General features: G+C 34.7%; 1 protein-coding gene across 4 annotated transcripts in view; it reads right to left on the reverse strand.

Moving 5' to 3' along the window:
- The window catches only part of ROBO1 (roundabout guidance receptor 1), a 1,120,365-nt gene that overhangs the window by 949,329 nt on the left and 152,190 nt on the right, over positions 1-18,846 (reverse strand). For all 4 annotated transcript variants that reach the window (XM_053220691.1, XM_027077557.2, XM_053220692.1 and 1 more), the window contains exon 2: positions 13,999-14,135. In XM_053220691.1, coding sequence (XP_053076666.1) covers positions 13,999-14,086 — 88 coding nt within the window. In that variant the 5' untranslated portion in view covers positions 14,087-14,135. The remainder of the gene's footprint in view (positions 1-13,998; positions 14,136-18,846) is intronic.

Genomic DNA, 18,846 nt, shown 5'->3' on the forward strand with positions numbered 1-18,846 from the left:
TGCCTTAAAGCATATGTCACTGAGTAGAAGTATCTAACAGTTGTGACTTAACATTCCTATAAATTCAAAAGGCAAATCTAATATATTCTGTTATATTTTAATTATTTGCTTGATTTAGGCTGTAGTGAAGTTTTGTCATGTCTGTTTTTCATAGCAAATTAGAACTTCTCTATATTGCTCACTATTTTCTGTTCGCTACACATTGTGACTTTACACGTTAAATAGTCTGTTGGAACTTCTGAGGGTGGTTCAAGACACTGAGTAAAATCAACTGGTCTGAAGAAAAGTAACTAATTGTATTCACATCCATAAAATCTGTGATTAAATCCACCTATTTTATGCCAAGGTATCTTCTAACTCTTCCATTAATCTGGAGCAACTCTCCAAAATTCTTGGTTTCAGTCACTGACGTCATCATCAGGGCTCAAAACTGCCTGATAATCTTTCACTCATCTACCTCTTTCCCGTCTCCTTCATATTTCCAGAAACATACTAACAATAGCTATTTTCTGAGTAACAGCAGCTGTAGTTTACTGAGTGCTTTCTATAAATGTGGTATTGTATTAGATAATTTATGTGAGGTTCACAACCACACCACCAGGTATTATCTCCTTTAGACAAACTAACAAAGCAAACAAAACAAAAACCTTTTTACAAGTTTCCCAAGTCCACACATTTCATACAGAATCCAAGTAATTTTGACACTAAAGCCAATGCTTTGATTTATATCTTCCAGCCTATTTATTATATACAAAGCAATCTGTAAAAATGGCTGATTCCTAGATATACTTGATAAAAGCTTCATTCATAAACATGAAATATTAGAAAAAGCTCATCTTTAAAGAGGTAGCAGGATACAAGTAGAGACAGCACTGAAAGATTAACGCTAAACAATATGGTTAAAACATGAATGAACTACCTACACTGTGATCATTAAAAATCAACTGCCAGGGGCACCTGGGGGCCAGTCGGTTGAACTTCTGACTCTTGATTTTGGCTCAGGTCATGTTCCCAGGGTCATGGGATCAAGCCACGCATCGGGCTCCAGGCTGAGCATGGAGCCTACTTAAGATTGTCTCTCAATCTCTCTACCTCTGCCCCTCTCCCTTGCTTGTGCTCTCTCTAAAATAAATAAATAAAATTAAAAAAAAATCAATTTCCAGTCCTCCCCAAAGTGTGTGGGAGCTGATTCTGTGTGTATCTAGAGCACATCAGACACTTGACCCACACAAACTACTTCCACCCAAATAACACTTCTGAATTGGTCCTCTTATAACCCCACTCAACTACTGGTTTCTTTAACAACTGGCATTCCTTTTCATAGAGATGGCCTCTGGTCTTCCTTTTCAATTTTAATTTTATTTGCCCTGTTTTCCACTGCATTTAGTATTTTTAGATACCAAAGTTTTGTTTTGTGATTAGACAACCATTTCCACATCATGATAAATACAAAATAAGTTTTACTGTTAACATTGACAAAAATGGCATTATTAGTACCCTGTTTACATTTAAAAAAATTTTTTAAATGTTTATTTATTTTTGAGAGAGTGAGAGTGGGGGAGGGGCAGAGACAGACAGAGACACAGAATCCAGGCAGGCTCCAGCCTCCGAGTTGTCAGCACAGAGCCCAATGTGGGACTCAAACCCACGAACTGCAAGATCATGTCCTGAGCCGAAGTCAGGTGCTTAACCAACTGGGCCACCCAGGCGCCCCACCCTTTTCACATTTGATTCTGATTTCATATATCAGTGCCACAGAAGCTATTATTTCTAATATCATTTCTTTACACTGAAAACTTACAAGGGCACTATCATTCTACATATTTAAAGTATCGTATGTAAATGAGGATGATGTCACATATTTAAAAGTTCTTAGGAGAAAATCATGGTTTCCTTGGGTTTGGTAATGAGTTGGTAGATACAACATCAAAAATATGATCCATCATTCTAGTGAGAGATTCTGTTCACCATACAGTGTTACATCTAATATACTATGTAATGGCACACGCAGAAAAGATATTTCTAAATGCTAATGTTATGTAGAAATGAGCAGATTGATATTTCAGTGAGAATATGTTCACAAAATGGTGTTGCATTTAGTATACTTTATTTTTTTAATTTTATTTAAAGTTTATTTATGTATTTTGGGACAGAGTGAGCCAGGGAGTGGCAGAGAAAGAGGGAGAAAAGGACCCAATGCAGGCTCACACTGTCAGTGCAAAGCCCGACACAGGGCTCAAACTTAGGAACCCTGAGATCATGACCTGAGCCAAAATCAAGAGTCGCGTGCTTAACCGACAGGACCACCCAGCTGCCCCTAGTATATTTTAGATAATTATATGTACAAAAGGTACTTCTAACTACAGTAGTTTTATATGTGAATAATTAAAGTGTTATTCCAGGAATGTGTTCACAACGTCATTCTGTATTTAAAACATTCTGCAAAAGCACAAAAATAAAAGAAGTTTCTAAAAATGGTAAATGTATATATGAACACAAAATATTATTGCAGTATATAACTATATTCAACACAATATGGTGCATTTAATACACCTTGAAAAAACATATGCATAAAAGTTCCTTCTAAGAGTGTTATATGTATATATGTGAATTATTGCAGTATTATTTTATTGAAAGAATAAATTCACCAATGTGTAATGTATGGAATATACTATGCAGTGTCATATGTATAAAAGATGTTTCTAAGGGTAATAAAGTTATGTTCTATCGGGGAAAAAAAAACAATACTCATAAAGGAAAAAGATTTGATAAGGTGGATTTCATTAAAAACTTTTTCTCTGCAAAAGACAGTTAGGAAGATGAATAGATAAGTCACAGACTAGGAGAAAATATTTGAAAACTACATACATGATAAAGGATTTACATTCAACATATACAAAGAAGATTTAAAACTCAAAAAAAAGAAAACAACTCAATTAAAAACTAGGTGAAAAATCTGAACAGACACCTCTCCAGAGAAGGATACCAATGTCAAATAAGCATATGAAAACATACTCAATATCATGTCTCTAGGGAATTGCAAATTAAAACAACAAGGAGGTATCATTACACATCTATTAGAATGGTTAACGTGCAAAGTATTGACAGCACCAAAAGCTAACAAGAATGGGAGCAACAGGAACTCTCATTCATTGCTGGTAGGAAAGGAAGATGGTACATGAAACGTTGGGTAGTTTGGGGGCCACCTGGGTGGCTCAATCGGTTAACTGTCCAACTCTTGGTTTTGGCTCAGATCATGATTCAGTGGCCTGTGGGATCAAGCCCCACATTGGGCTCTGCATTATCAACATGGGATTCTCTCTCTCTTCCTCCCTCTCTCTCTCTCTCTCTCTCTGCCCCTACCCCACTTGCTCTCTCTGTCTCTCTCTCAAAATAAATAAATAGAGAATTTTTTTTAAAAAGTTTGGCAGTTTTTTAAAAGGCTAAAACTTAGTTTTACCATAAAAGTTCTTGGTTAGAAAAATATAATAAAATTGTAGCTATTAGAGAATGGTGCCAAAAATAAGATTCAATGAAATAGGTTTCACTTCACTGACAAATTGATTCAGGGAAAAAAAATAATACATTAGTTACAGCTTGGCTAAGGAGTAATATTACCTTCTAATCAGTATTAGCCAATTTTTATTAAATCCATCATTTAATTGATAAATACTTAGCAATTACTCCTTTCTGTACATAATTAATTTTTAGTATTCTTTTGAAAATAAAGTATTACAAATTCAGTTCTTGCAACTAACTGCATTGGTATTATCTAGAATCTAGCCAACACTTAGGAAAAACAGCACAATATCTATTGAAGCTTGTTTTGTCTACCTAGGAAATTCTGTGAAAAATAACAAAAACTATACAGATAAATTACCAAAAAAAATGTACTATTAATTTCAACACTGTGCATACTGGTTAAGAATTTCAGCTATCTTTTTAAAAAAATTTCTTAATGTTTTTTAATTTATTTTTGAGACAGAGAGAGACAGAGGATGAGTGGGGGAGGGGGAGAGATGGAGAGGGAGACACAGAATCTGAAGCAGGCTCCAGGCCCTCAGCTGTCAGCACAGAGCCTAATGCGGGGCTCAAACTCACGGGAGTGTGAGATCATGACCTGATGACCTGAGCTGAAGTCGGACGCTTAACCGACTGAGCCACCCAGGTGCCCGAGAGTTTCAGCTATCTTAATGGTAGTAAGATTCCAAGTACATAAGCTTAGTTTCCTGATGAAAAGATTTCTAAACCTGAAAAAGACACTTCCTTTGGGAAGAAAAAAAATGAGCCTTTAAATGGATGTATTTAACTGATTTTATATTCGTATTGTATTTCTTTAAATTCACCAAGTGTGTGGCTTTAAAATAATGATCTGAGAAGAGGTGGCTGCCAGTAAATATTCGTGCCTTCACATAAAATAGCTTTGAGGAACACTGAGGAATATGTCAGGCTCAATTTCCCTCCATACATCATATTACATTGATTCAAAGATATTCCCCCCTCCCATGTTCTGATTCTGAATTCTTACAGATGATGGCATCTCACAATCGTTATGAGCCAGACAGTTTTGATATGATTGTCATTGTCTATGATGGGATTACTTGGTCATAACTGTTCACACTGTTGTCATTTCAGTTGAGTTACGTGTGCTTTGGAGGATACAGAAGTTGAGTTTAATTACCATTTAAAACGTCATCCACGATTCCACGATAATTGAGCATCGTCAGTAAGTGTAATTGTTATTTGAGGCTTAGAAATAAAATTTCAGAAATAGATTTGACATTATTGAAGGAAATATTTATTGTTGGAGGGATGCTCGCAGATCTACCCTTTTTGTGAAGCAAAATTTAAGCTCCTCAAGAAAAGAAGACACACTTAGAAGAAGATGTCTACTGAGAAATTTCAAAAGGATTATTAGCCACCAAATTTGATGCAAAAGAAATTGTTCCTCTAGGAGGGAGGAAAAAAACTTCAAAGCATTAAGAGGCTGGTCTGATTAATGCACTACAGAAAACTACCCTTAAGACATTCTTCAAGGCTTAAGCAGTATTTCTATTTTTTCTTAGCCATACATAATGGCACATCTTACAATCACTGTCATCTGACGCTTGGTGAAGTTCAGTTTCTTTAAAGAATATGAAATCAGCTATGAAGCACTCCTTTTTCTGCAACTATTTCAAAACCACAATTTTCTCATCATATTAGAAAATAAAAATCCAAGAAAAAAATATGTGCATTTTGGAAGGGATAAGAATATATTAGAGTCACAGGTTATGAGGAAAATCTATAACCCAATAAGCAATGATGCATCATGAACAAGAATGGCAGCATAGGATTCTGGGTGCCTACAGTCAGCTTACTGTAAAACTTCTAACATGATTATGTCTCTAATTCAATTCCATGTCAAGCTATGAAACTATACAGGGTAAACATCAAAATAAAATTGAAAGACCATTTAGATAGAAAAATGAGACATTATATTATACATTTCTATAGAATTATTTTCACATATAAGGAATTCAGTCATTTGTGTATACATATTACCTTAGTACTCTAATAATTTAGAGAATGACTATGGATATTGATGAAAAATTATTACAATTCTTATATTTTATGAGAATTAAAAAATTAATCTTTATATCAGTCTCTATATAGTAACCAGACCTCTATGAATAATTTAGAATGATAAACACAAATACTCTTTTATATACCTACCTAAATTTAAATATATATTTAAATTGATGTACTTAAATACAAGTGATATATATGTGGATATATATGCACATATAAATATGCATATTGTGACAAAATTCATGTATTTGTATATAAGGCCATATCTTCTCTCTAAATTTGCACAGTGGATTCTTTTTTGGGGGAAAAGTTCAGTGTTCATACTTTCGAGGCTTTCACATGCATTCAACTTTTCATCTTGAAGCATTTATATATTCTTTTTATTTTAATAGTCCAAATACCCATTTTATTTATTATTTAATCAATGAGAGGAGGAAATTTTGAAGGCATTCTCCCATGTGAAAACATGGCAGAGCCTGTGTCTGTTTAGACAACAAAGGGCACAGGCGTGTGGACAGAAGAAATCTGCAAGTAAAGACAAAGAATAAATGAATGCTCACTAGGAAATCCAGGGTAAAGAGTTGAATGAAGTAATGACAGCCTCTCAAACAAACAGAATTTTTTACGAAAAGCTTTCTCTACCCTCAGGCACAATTACAACAGCTGTACCATACAGCCTCTATCAGTCATAATCTAGCATAGTGCCTCTTTCTATTAACCAAGCAATAGAGGAGTAAAAATTACTTATACCGGGTCCATATGAGGCACTCTGTTTGCTGCAATGCATTCTGATGGCTTAATTAGGTGGACGCTGTGGCACATGAGGTTTTGCAAGTCAGGTTCATCACAAAGGCCATATCATCAAAGCAGAGTGGTCATGGACTCCACAGCTAGATTACAAATACCAGTTTCTTCATTGAATGTCTTGTCACTGACTGTGTCTGTTTGCTTCCATCTACTTAACCAATTAGATAAAGCCTCACGCTAGTAGACTAAGGCTAATAAAGAGCCATGGAATTGAGTACAGCTGGCAATTTGTCTGGTTATTAAGATCTCATCTTCAACTGAGTGACGGTCTCTAGAAAATAAGGAATGTGTTTTATTCTTTTAAGTATATGTTCTCTTTCAAGACCTGACACACCTAGAGATGGGATTTCCAATTCTATTTAACACTCACAAACACACACACATTAAAAGTCACATCACAATGTCGACTGATTTAATAATCAAAGAACTTCAAAAATGTGTGAATGGAATATGAAGGAAAGTCCTGAGAAATGCAATTACACTGACAGAATAAACCATAAATTCCAGATTTTTTAAGTCTCTACTCCATAGATCGGATATATTATTCATCTTAAAATGCTAACTTTAACTTGGTTAATTGGTTAATTGTCCAGAAAAATTTTACTACTGTTAATATATATACAAGAGACAGTAACAAGTAATACACATATACATTAATTCATATATATGTATATTCATACACACACACACATACACACACACGATGGGTGACTCCTAATTAGCATTATAGATACCCATTTTGAGCTCAAGTCCAACAAAAATCAGAAAGGAATTACCAGTTCTATGACCAAATGGAAGTATATTAGTATGCTCATATATTTTCCACTTGATCTTCTGAAATAATTATATACTGTAAATACACATTAAATCAAATCATAGGGTAGCACTTTATGGCTAATTTCATTAATGATGCCACAAATGACGTATCCTCCAACAATGAATTTTAGGGTCATTTCTGACTCCTCTCTCACCTTTTCCCTTCTCTTCCCATGATCACTCAGCTTTTCTGACTCTATATCCGTATGTTCCACAAACCTATCTATCTCTTTCCCTTCTCTGTTGCCTGATCTATACTGAGGAATCTGCCAGTTTTTTCTGTAATCTCTTCCTCTCATTGCCTTATTCATTTATCAATAAACAGTCAGTGAACAATTTCTTTTAGGTATTGATACTTTTGAAAACTTCCAGGAGTGTTTTCCTGTGTTCTATCATAATGATAATTTGTTATAATTAGAAAATTAGGTGAATAATTGATTATTATTTTTTCCTCCACATAGGAAAAATGTTTCCTCCAACCTTACAACAGTAAGATGCAGATGTCAAATAGATGTTAAATATTTGTTGAATTAATAAATGAAAATAAAAGAAACAACTTGATGTACCACAAATCCACTAAATTACAGTTCTCAAAAATAATCTTGTTAGCTTACTTCCCCTGTTTAAAGTCTCCCAGTGTCTCCCTGGTGCCTAGAGTTTACATTTAAAGCTTCTTCACATGGTGTAAAAGGCTCATCAAGATTTGAACTTCAAACCTCTCTGGACTCCTCTCCAAACATCCCTTCATATGCACTTTTCCTTTCAAGCAAACCACACCAGAGATTTTCTTACATTCTTCATGCTCTTGTCATGAGCCTGGGATTTTCTTTCCCACTCACACCTCTCCAACCAGGTATTTCGTAAAACTAAAGTGCACAGCTCACAGTAGGTGCTTAATAAATGTTAATTTTCCAACAGATTTTTCTCTTGCTTGCCTGCTCTGTGAAGTCTTCTGTGAGGTCCTCAAGTTGCTGCTCTGGGCTCTAAGGGACATTTGGCAATGACTCCTACTAGCATTTATCATAGGGTCTCATCCTTGATTACATGTCTGTTTTCCCTCAATGGAATTTGTAGTTAGTTATCGTCCTGCTACAACCATATAGTGCACATTAGGCTGGTAACACACATTATAGACAGTCATAATGTTATTATCAATATTATTAAGAACAACTTCCATATATGGAGTCCACTCAGGGACCCAAGTTCTTTGATGATTTTATGCTTAATTCAGACACAACACCAGCTAATTCTAACTTTCTCTCTGAGGTATAAACTGACATAAGGAGAGATTAACTTATTCACCAAGGTAACAAAATGAATATATAGCAGAGATATTATTCAAATACAGGCCTATCTGAACCAAAAGCCATATTTTCTCCGCTACGACATTTTGACATTTTTGATGTTTCCTGAGTAGTCTTCCCTCGTCCTCCTCCTCTACATCCTTTCCCCCCCTCCTTTTCTTTCTTTTTTTCTCAGCATGGGTAGCTTTTTATTATTTTGGTTAAAATTAAATTGTGGAAAGTATCATTCAGAAAATATGTGGTTTCTCTTATTCTCCGGCTTTCTAGTTTTCTATAAAACTTACAGAAATGTATGACATAAAGTTTTACTGTATTTCATTTGTAGTAAATATTTTTCTAGGTATCATATTTAAGCATAAGTCATAAATTCATATTTTGTTTTTTCATGGTTCTTAAGAGAGCTGACCTGTGCACTAGCCACAGTGTGGCACAGTGTGGGCCAACAAAACAATTAGGGGCCCATGAAAATATTTTAATTTATTTTAAAATCAGAAAAAGAAAATTTACTTCTGTGGTAAAAAATCATACTCACACTAATGCCAACACAAACATTAAAATACAAGGTTTAATTTTCTTTATGGTGGAAGGAAACCTTGAAGTGTTCCCATGGGAAAATGGTAGCATTAGTCACAATGTAACACGGGGCTCTCAATTTCTTTTTACAGAAAATTTGCATAATTTAATTATTCTAATTTGGATATAAATTCCCAGATACTTAATGTCTGAATAAACATTTTATTAAGGTGTGGTAAAATTTAGGAGAAATTGTACTAATTAGGCAAAATCATTTTATAAAGTAATTTTAAGTTAAATAGGTTAATTTTCTCTGACTTATCCGTACAATGCCTTTCTTCCAGCATGAAAAACTATATTTCTGAATCTCTATATATTACTGTGAGATAAAAAAGCAAGAAACAGAGGTAAAAACAAAGCAAAATAACACCAGTAATGGCCTCAAATCTGTTCCCCATAATATCTCCTCAAATACAATTATCTTCAAATACTTTTATCCCTTTCTCATGAGAACCTTTCCTCAGAGAATAAACATTTTTTTTAATGTATTCAACCATTTCTTTATCAACTTAAATTTTGTCAAAAGCAGTGCTTCTCAAATTTTCCGTGTATTACATTGATTTGGGGTCTTCATAAAATTTCAGGTTTCTGGGCTTCAAATCTAGGCTCTCTTTTTCAGTGAGTCTGCCATGGGCCCTGGAAAACTATACTTTTAATAAACATCTAAAGTATTCCTGAAAAAAATAATCTATGGAAAATACATTAAGAGACAATTTCCTAGTCACACAGACTTGTCAAGTAGCATATAAAATCATGTAACTTTTGTTTCTTTATTTACTTTTTTTTACTTTTCTTTATAATAACACCTCTACCGATGCATAATTGAAAGAGTTAAGTAACCCGTTAAAGTACTTTTAAATTTAAATGCTATATTCTTAAGAGGAGTCAATTAACTTTTTAAGTTTTTAATATTAATTTCTGAATAGTCAGTGCAGTTAAAAAAATCAAACTGCCTCTAAACAGGCAGTCTCTATAGATTGCAAGTAACATGCATTCTTCTTATCACTGCCCATGGCTACTTTGCTCTAGAAACTCAATAACCATTGGAAAAATCATCCCTGTAGATAAAAAACCTTTATAGGATGGTAGGGTGGATATATGCAATATTATTTTTAAATAATGTACTCCAAAGGAAATGTTTGATGATTCTATCACACTTCTATTTCCGAAATATCCCCCCCTTTTTTTTTACATTATAAAGATTTAAAAAATCTACTTTGAAAGAATTCCTCACACCTATTCAAAAATCTGTCAGGCATGTGAAAGTTAAAACACAAAAAATATGTATATATGGGAACCGTATGTATATATGTCCTCTTATTTCTCGAATTTTACGAGAAGAATTCTGTCTTTAAAATTTATAATTTATCTGTGGGTGATTTAAATACCCAGATAACACTTAGCTCCTTGCAATTACCTTCATCTGGGTAAAACAGTAAGGTACGGAAGTGGTGGTGGATGGATAGGTGGGGAGGGTAAGCAGTAAATCATTTCAGACAATTTCACACTCAAGCCTTGTTGACATGAGGCAGGGCAAAGGAAATAACCCTGTCAGCACCTGCATCTTTAATGAAGGAAAACGCTGCTGCACATGTAGAGAATAGAGAGGAAAAAATAAATCATGTTTAAGTTTAAAGTGGGCTGTCGGTTTTATTCAAATAGAAATGCACCCTTCTGTGCTTCCCCTCCCCATATATTTCCATTTAAAATCTTACAAAATACACCTAGATGATTCAACGTTGTGGTTGTTTTTTTTTTTCTCATCATAGATGTTCTTCAAATTCTCAATTCCGTCCACTATATTCAAAATGTATACTTCTAAAACATATCATTTAATATATTTGTCTTTCATTGTCTTCCTGACATTTGTTGCAATCAGAGGTGGGTACTTAAAATGTAAAGATGGGGATCTGTCAGATTCCTTTGTAGGAGAGATTAAATAAAGATGTGGCATAGTCCAGATACAGCATGCCTCAAGAGATAACCGCAGTTGGTTTAAGAGTCCTTTATATGTAAATAAGAGATGAGGTAAATTGACAAGACAAACGTCTAGCAGTGGTTTTCATTCAGAGGCAGGTTTTCAGGGGCTCTCTATGCAAAGAGGGGCAACAACTTGAATTGTTAGAATGGGTTTATCATTGCCAGAGCCCGTCCTTTAATTACACGTTTCCCTTAAAACTGATTTACTTTTGAACAAGAATAGTGCTTGATTTAAAATGCACAACTAATTTCTAGGCACCTCCCTGACACACCAACTACCTTCACATACAACCCTGTAAATATACAAAAATGTAACTATGATAAAACATAAGCAGTTTTAAAAATACAGACAGACAAAATAGAAAATAAAAAACACAAGCTGAGTAATCCATCAAGGCAAGCATTATATTCAAATCATGTTTTAATATTTAATTACAACAAGTAACCAAGGTCACGAAAACTTGTGGTGATAAAATATATTCTTGTGGTGATAAAATAATCTGCATCATGATGGTTATTTGCACTGTTTTTTGTTTCATGCCCTGATGCATCTGGTTCCTGTCTACACCTCTGCTAATGATGTCAACAAGTTAAACTCTACAGACCAGGTACTTCTTAGATTTTAGAAACTTGTTACATTTTTTTCATGTATCCGGCTTTTGAGATAAATTTCTGATGAAAGAGATATTCTTTTCTTAAGGTGAAGAGTGCAAGTAAATCAGGTGAATGAGAAACTGGATTTTTTTTTAAACCGTTTAATACTGGAACTTCCCGTCTTTGCTCCCTCTAAACTCCGCCGCTAAGCTCACTCAGGGCCCAGGTCCTCTACTGAACATGAGAAAGCTAGAACTACAATAAAAAGAATCAGGACCTATTTCATTCTAAGACTAATGTGAAGGAGGAGAGAATCTGAGGCTGATGACTCCTTTCAGTAGAGTTTTTTTATCTCCTTAGCCTGCAACCAATGCTCCTGGAGGGAGACAGTTATGAAAATGACTTCCCCTCTGCAGGTGTTCCTTTTGAAAAGCTAACAGTGTATTTCTGCCGGCAGGTAAATTACTTTGAAATAATTCTTGACTTCTGCGGTCCTGAGCAAGACATTGAACTTTACGCATCCCCTTTTCAGTACCCATATTTCTTTTTAAGGTATTGCCTCACAATGGACCCAGAGTTACTCATCTGTATGACCCAGTGTTAACTAATTGATAACTGATCAATCACCTTTGAAACCAATCTACATATGGTATTCAGCAATGAATTTGTGTATTTTAAGCTCTGTTCAGTTATAAAAATGCTTGCATATAGGATAGTAATTGCAGAGTTTTGACAAATTTTAGATCTAAATGTTCAAGTTGATTAGTCTTCTCTGAAATGATACAGTATCTTCTTGAATGACAAGGTAATTTTATATTCCATAGGTAAACCTTACACCCTCCTCCCACACACATCCATGCATGTACTCCTTCTTCCAGATAATCTAGATAAATAAAGAAGATTCAAAGTACACCTGATCATTTTGAGATTTGATTACTCACTCAGTAACTAGATCATGGATTAAATTTGTTGACCTGGAACACTCACAGGCTGGCCAGACAGTTTAAGGATAATTAAACCTAAACTATATCTTTATCTATATATATGGATGTGCATAGTTTTAAAAACATTTTCATTCAAATACCCTCTTAACCTCGAGGATTTGGAAAACAATGAGTTATTTTGTACTTAATTTGCATTTTTCATATACTTTAAAAATGCACAACACTTTTTCATATTGCCCATTTTTGATATTTGTTACATTCACTAATTTTAATCAATACTCAACAGAGTACTGGCAAGAGAAGGGAATGTAGAAATGGGTCAAAAATAAAAAACTTTCAGTAATTTCAGTAGTGTATTAATCTAATTCAGTGCAAGTAGCTAAATGCACTTGGCTACAACAGACTAAATTTTCTGTATACTTTCACCCTATGGAAATGTTTCAGTGGTTTATACACAACTCCCTTATGTGTCAGGTCAAAGTATCAATCTTAACCCAGCAAGGAAAAACAAGTCAAGCCCCTGGATTATTTGAGAATCCTGATTTGAGTGTGTGCACACATGATAAATTACATATAGTTGCTGAATATTAAAATAAATATAACAATAAAACAAATAAAAATCAAGCTTCAAGGTTTAATCTAATGAAACACCATACACCATTCTTTTGTGAAGAACTTGTCTAAATTATGATGCTCTGTTAAATCTATCCAAATTAACTCCTATTTGTCCCTATAGTTTTGTCTAAGAGGAAAGTTGATGTTGTATTTTGATCAGTGTATCAATATATTTTTCTATTTTCCTCTACCATAACATTAGGTTGACTTAATTTCCCATAAGAGAGTTTAAGTAAAGCTTTTTACAGCAATATTATTCAGGCAGCATTAATAAAATTATGAGTTCAAGGAAACCAGTTTCTAACTTCACCAAAAACAATAGTAACTATGGCAGCAACATGGCAGTGTGTCGCATTTTTATTCTGACATTGTTGGGCCTATTAATTAACATGTCAGTTTTAAATACATCACTTTTTTTTTATGGTCCTTTTCTATGCTACTAAAATGCACTGTAACTGCTTTTCTCTTTGTGCTACACATTTCTCCCCTACTATAATTGTTCTTCCACCATTCTAATTCCCTAAGCTAATGTAATAACTTCTTACATGTTTCAGTAACAGTGATTATTTGTCAATTTTCTCACTTTCTCTCGGGAACTAATAAAGTGCTCTGTATTCAAGAATATTTGATCCCTGAAACATATCAACACACATACTTAAGAAACCATTCACACAGACTTAAAAATTTGAAAGCAAATGAACAAATTTGATTTATAAGACACACAATGAAAAACAAATTTAAAGCAAAGAAAGTACATTGGTCATGGTTTGATAAACTAAATGCATGGCACTTACCTGGAATAAGCTGTGCCAGGAACAGGTGATCTTCTATCAAGCTGAGGAGTGATATTATGACCAAAAAAGGAACATGTTTCCATTTCATCTTTGCCCCTTCCTTGCATTACACCCAGCCAGTGACGGGTATGTTTTATCTGGGAGAAAAAAAAAAAAAAGAAAAGTATTTTTAATGGTTAGCTATATTGAAATAAAGATGATATTAAAAATATTTTCTGGGGGTATCTGGGTAGCTCAGTCAGTTAAGTGTCCGACTTTGGCTCAGGTCATGATCTATCTCATGGTTCATGAGTTTGAGCCCCACATGGGCTCTCTGCTGTCAACACAAAGCCAGCTTCAAATCCTCTGTCCCCTTCTCTCTCCTCCATCCCCCATTCACGGGTGCTTGCTCTCTCTCAAAAATAAACAAACATTAAAAATTTTTAAAAATATTTTTTCTGAAAAAATTATAGTTCAAATGCAACTGAAATATCATTTTAAATTATAAAATATATAAATAGTTAAAACAAATACAACTTACACTGAGTATATTTTAGGATATACATTTCAAACAAATATAGTATTTATTAATTTTGAAAAGCCATTTTCAATCAGATATAAAATTTTTTTTTCTTTTTTTTCAACGCTTTATTTATTTTTGAGACAGAGAGAGACAGAGCATGAACGGGGGAGGGGCAGAGAGAGAGGGAGACACAGAATCAGAAACAGGCTCCAGGCTCTGAGCCATCAGCCCAGAGCCGAACGCGGGGCTCGAACTCACTGACCGCGAGATCGTGACCTGGCTGAAATCGGACGCTTAACCGACTGAGCCACCTGCGCCACCCAGGCGCCCCATCAATCAGATATAAATAGCAAATAAGTCCTTGGTTTTCTCTACCCTTTAGCCCATGCCAAATAAATGATTTTATTTCTCAATTTGGTTGGAACATTCTCGTCAGGTCTAGTTAAACTCAATGGTTATTCATTCACTAAGCAAATATTTAGAGACAGCTCATAATGAGCCAGTCACGATGCTACTTTGAAGGTACAGCAGAAAACAAAATTGAATATTCTCTCTTTATTCAGGTATATAAACAATTTAGGGCCATTTTAAATACATCGATTTATAAGCACATTAAAAAAAAACAGCCTTTGTAGGGGTGCCTGGGTGGCTCAGTTAAGTGATCTGACTCTTGATCTCGGCTCAGGTCACATCTCAGGGTTCGTGAGTTCAAGCCCCACATCAGGCTGTACGCTGACAGCATGAGACCTGCTTGGGATTCGCTCTCTCCCTCTTCCTCTGCCCTTCCTCCGCTTGCTCTCTCTCTCTCAAAAATAAATAAACATAAAAAAGTATTTTAAAAAATCCTTTGTAGATATTCAATTCTGAACAAGATACTCTGTATCAGCCACGAAATAGAAGATAGTGCCTTACAGAGGATGACTTTAACAGATGGCAGAATAAAACTAAAGGAATTCAGGTGGAAGACTGATCAGTCTTGCTTGGGAGACCTGACCAAACTTCTACTAAAGAAATGGCATTTAAGATATGAGACAATATTTGATAAGTAGAAAAGGAAGTACCATTCATATTGAGAGAACAAAACAGACAAATATTCAAAGGAAGTGTGTGTGTGTGTGTGTGTGTGTGTGTGTGTGTGTGTGTATTCCAATATTCCAATAATACACTGATATATTCAGGGTAAATTGTAAGGGTAGTTGTTTGGATGGATGATAGAGTTTCCCAGAATATAGCACGATAGAAAACTGAAAAGATAAAGACAGGTAATGAGGAATCACTGTGGAGTTTGATGATATCCAAATTACTGAGCAGATAACTCTGGTAGAAATGTGAAGGAAAAAAGTAATTACAAAGAAAACTAACACAGAGGCCATAATAATTGTTCAAAAACTTATAATAAATGTTCACAAAGGACATTGGGAAAGGAAATAAATCGAATGGCTGGTGTTGGGGTGGGGAGTCCGGTGACATTACACAAGAATACTTTGCAAGACTTAACGATTAGATTTAGGAAGTAGGACATAGAAAAACATTCATTCACTTAGCCAAAACTACATAAATAAATCTACCACAATATAAAATGTAATTTGTCCCCAAAGAAAAAATAAAGCTCTAGAACTCATTTTATGACACTGAGTGCCAACCTGAATAAAAGGATGACCTGCTTGATTCTGTAGGTTTATCCACACAAAGCTATTATCAATTTGTCTATCTGAGCTGGGCTGTCCTTACTTTATTACTTATCACTGCATAGTTAATTGTCCACTTTTCATTTAGCAGAGCCCTCCAATCCTTCTGCCAGACACCTACAATCATCTGACCTCACTTAAGATATTTGAGGATTATTTCTTAAGAATTCTGCAAGCAACTCCTGTCTGAGCTAGAACCTTGCCTGCAAAGAAATTACTCTTGTCTGCTGAAGATTCATATTGCTCTCCATCCACTTTGTCTCAGAGCTAATGCCTCTGGAACTCTCCTCTTCCTGGTATACTACTCATAAATGGCAGCATATACCCACATTATGTTCCATGCATTATCTGTTTTAAGTGTCAAATGAGAGTCAAAAGTAGATTAGATTTCAGATAATCACAAACCTAGATTAACAGTTCCACTAGGCAATCCACACTATGCAGTTGCTAGTTTGTCCCGAGGCTCCTTTTCAGAGTTATCCATTGGTGTTTTCGCTTATAGTCACATTTCTCAGTGTTATATAGATGATTAGTTCTTCCAGAGAAAATGTATAAATACACTGCATCCTAGTAATTTCTGCTCGACTGGGTTTTGATAGAATAGTTATCCTATCATCTTGAATTCTGCTTGCCTAAGGATGTTCTCATATTCTTCTTCACTCTAAGATTTGACTATTAAGTGCACTAGACATCAGAGGCCCTGTGATAAGATAAACCCTACTTCAGATTCTTCAATGTACATAAGTAGTTTTGCCTTAGCTTTTGATGTACATAAAAGCATGTATGAAACTAGAGACTATTTATGATTTGCTTATTATATGAAATTTTAGAATGATTACATTAGATAAATGATACTTTATTTTTATTTTTTTAATGTTTATTTTTGAGAGAGAGAGTGGGGAAGGGGCAGAGAGAGAGAGAGAGAGGGAGACACAGAATCTGAAGCCGGCTCCAGGCTCTGAGCTGTCAGCACAGAGCCTGATGTGGGGCTTGAACTCATGGACTACAAGATCATGACCTGAACTGAAGTCAGACGCTTAACCGATTGAGCCACTCAGGTGTTCCTAGATAAATGATATTTTAAAGTGTATTTATTGGGGCACCTGGGTGGCTTGGTCGGTTGAGTGTCCGACTTCAGCTCAGGTCATGATCTCACGGTCCGTGGGTTCAAGCCCCGCGTCAAGCTCTGTGCTGACGGCTCAGAGCCTGGAGCCTGTTTCAGATTCTGTGTCTTCCTCTCTCTCTGCCCCTCCCCTGTTCATGCTCTGTCTCTCTCTGTCTCAAAAATAAATAAACGTAAAAAAAAAAGTGTATTTAATGAAATTGAGATTTCCATATCTGTGGTTGGTTACATTCTAACAATTTCATTAATAATTACATATAAGTTATTAGCTGCCAATAGCCATCAATCAAATAAAGGCTCACATCAAACAGATGAATTCTTCTTTAAAAATCAATGCAATAATCATAAGAAAATAAAGCTGGAAGTATAAATATTTATTATAATTGGTTGAACTCCTACCAGTCATGTCAGTAGGCAGATACTAGTTCAAATTTCTAGAATATTTTAGTATAAATATTCATAAAACCAAATTTTATTATCTAAGGACAATTCTGTGAATTTACATGTTAAGTAACTAGTACTATAGCATGATTTTAAGGTAGAACTCACAAATCAGAACGGGCAACTGCGTAATTTGCTATGTACACACATCGTAATCGCTTGAAATTTTGACCTTTAAGAGTCCTGTCTGAAAATGAAAGTACCCCAGGGTAAATTATAAGCTAAACAGCAAATACACTCACCCCTTATTTAAAATCTCACCTTTTGATATATTAATAATAGGACAATTGATTTTAGTGAAGAATGTGATATAACTGCATTTAGATGCTCTCTGGGTATTACAATATAGTGAACTCAGCAACCACAAACACAACCCCCTATGAAAATATGAACATTTTTCTCCATAGATGTGTTCATACAGTGCCTATTATCAAAGTGCTAAGAATGCATATTCATGTGGTTTGAATTAAAAACACTAACATCATATGAAAAAAGAGTTCCAAAGCTGCAATAGCCCTTTACTTTTGCGAAATATTAGTCTGAATGTGAGAATACAGAATTATTTAGTGTAATATTATGCTTTAAAATAGAATTTTGTTGGGAACGATAAATCTATGAAAGTAACACAGTGCACTGTTTTAGAAGCATAGGTGGTAATACCAAATTCTTGAGTGTGAATCTCAGCTCTGCCACTCAGATGTTGTTTGACTTTGGGCAAAAAAATTCAAGCTCACTTAGCCTCATATTACTCCAATATAAAACGTGAATAAATAATAATAATAATAATAATAATAATAATAATAATAATAGCTACATCACTGGGCAAAATAATATACGTGGAGGGCTTATAAAAGCATCTGTTTCAAAAAACAAAGGGTCTGTTTCATCTTCTAATATCATCATCATGACCCCCAACTTCAAATAGCATACAGTGAGATTCCTCCAGGGTGATGATGGGAACAATCTTAGGTTTGTATTTACAGGTTGTTTCACATTTGAATAGTGTCCGTTTTAGGCTTAACTTGCAAGACACTAGGGGTTTTGATTTATTTCAATGAGCTTGATTAAGTTAAATTTATATTTGATAAAATGAA

This window comes from Acinonyx jubatus, chromosome C2, assembly GCF_027475565.1.
Source record: "Acinonyx jubatus isolate Ajub_Pintada_27869175 chromosome C2, VMU_Ajub_asm_v1.0, whole genome shotgun sequence".
Lineage (NCBI taxonomy): Eukaryota > Metazoa > Chordata > Mammalia > Carnivora > Felidae > Acinonyx > Acinonyx jubatus.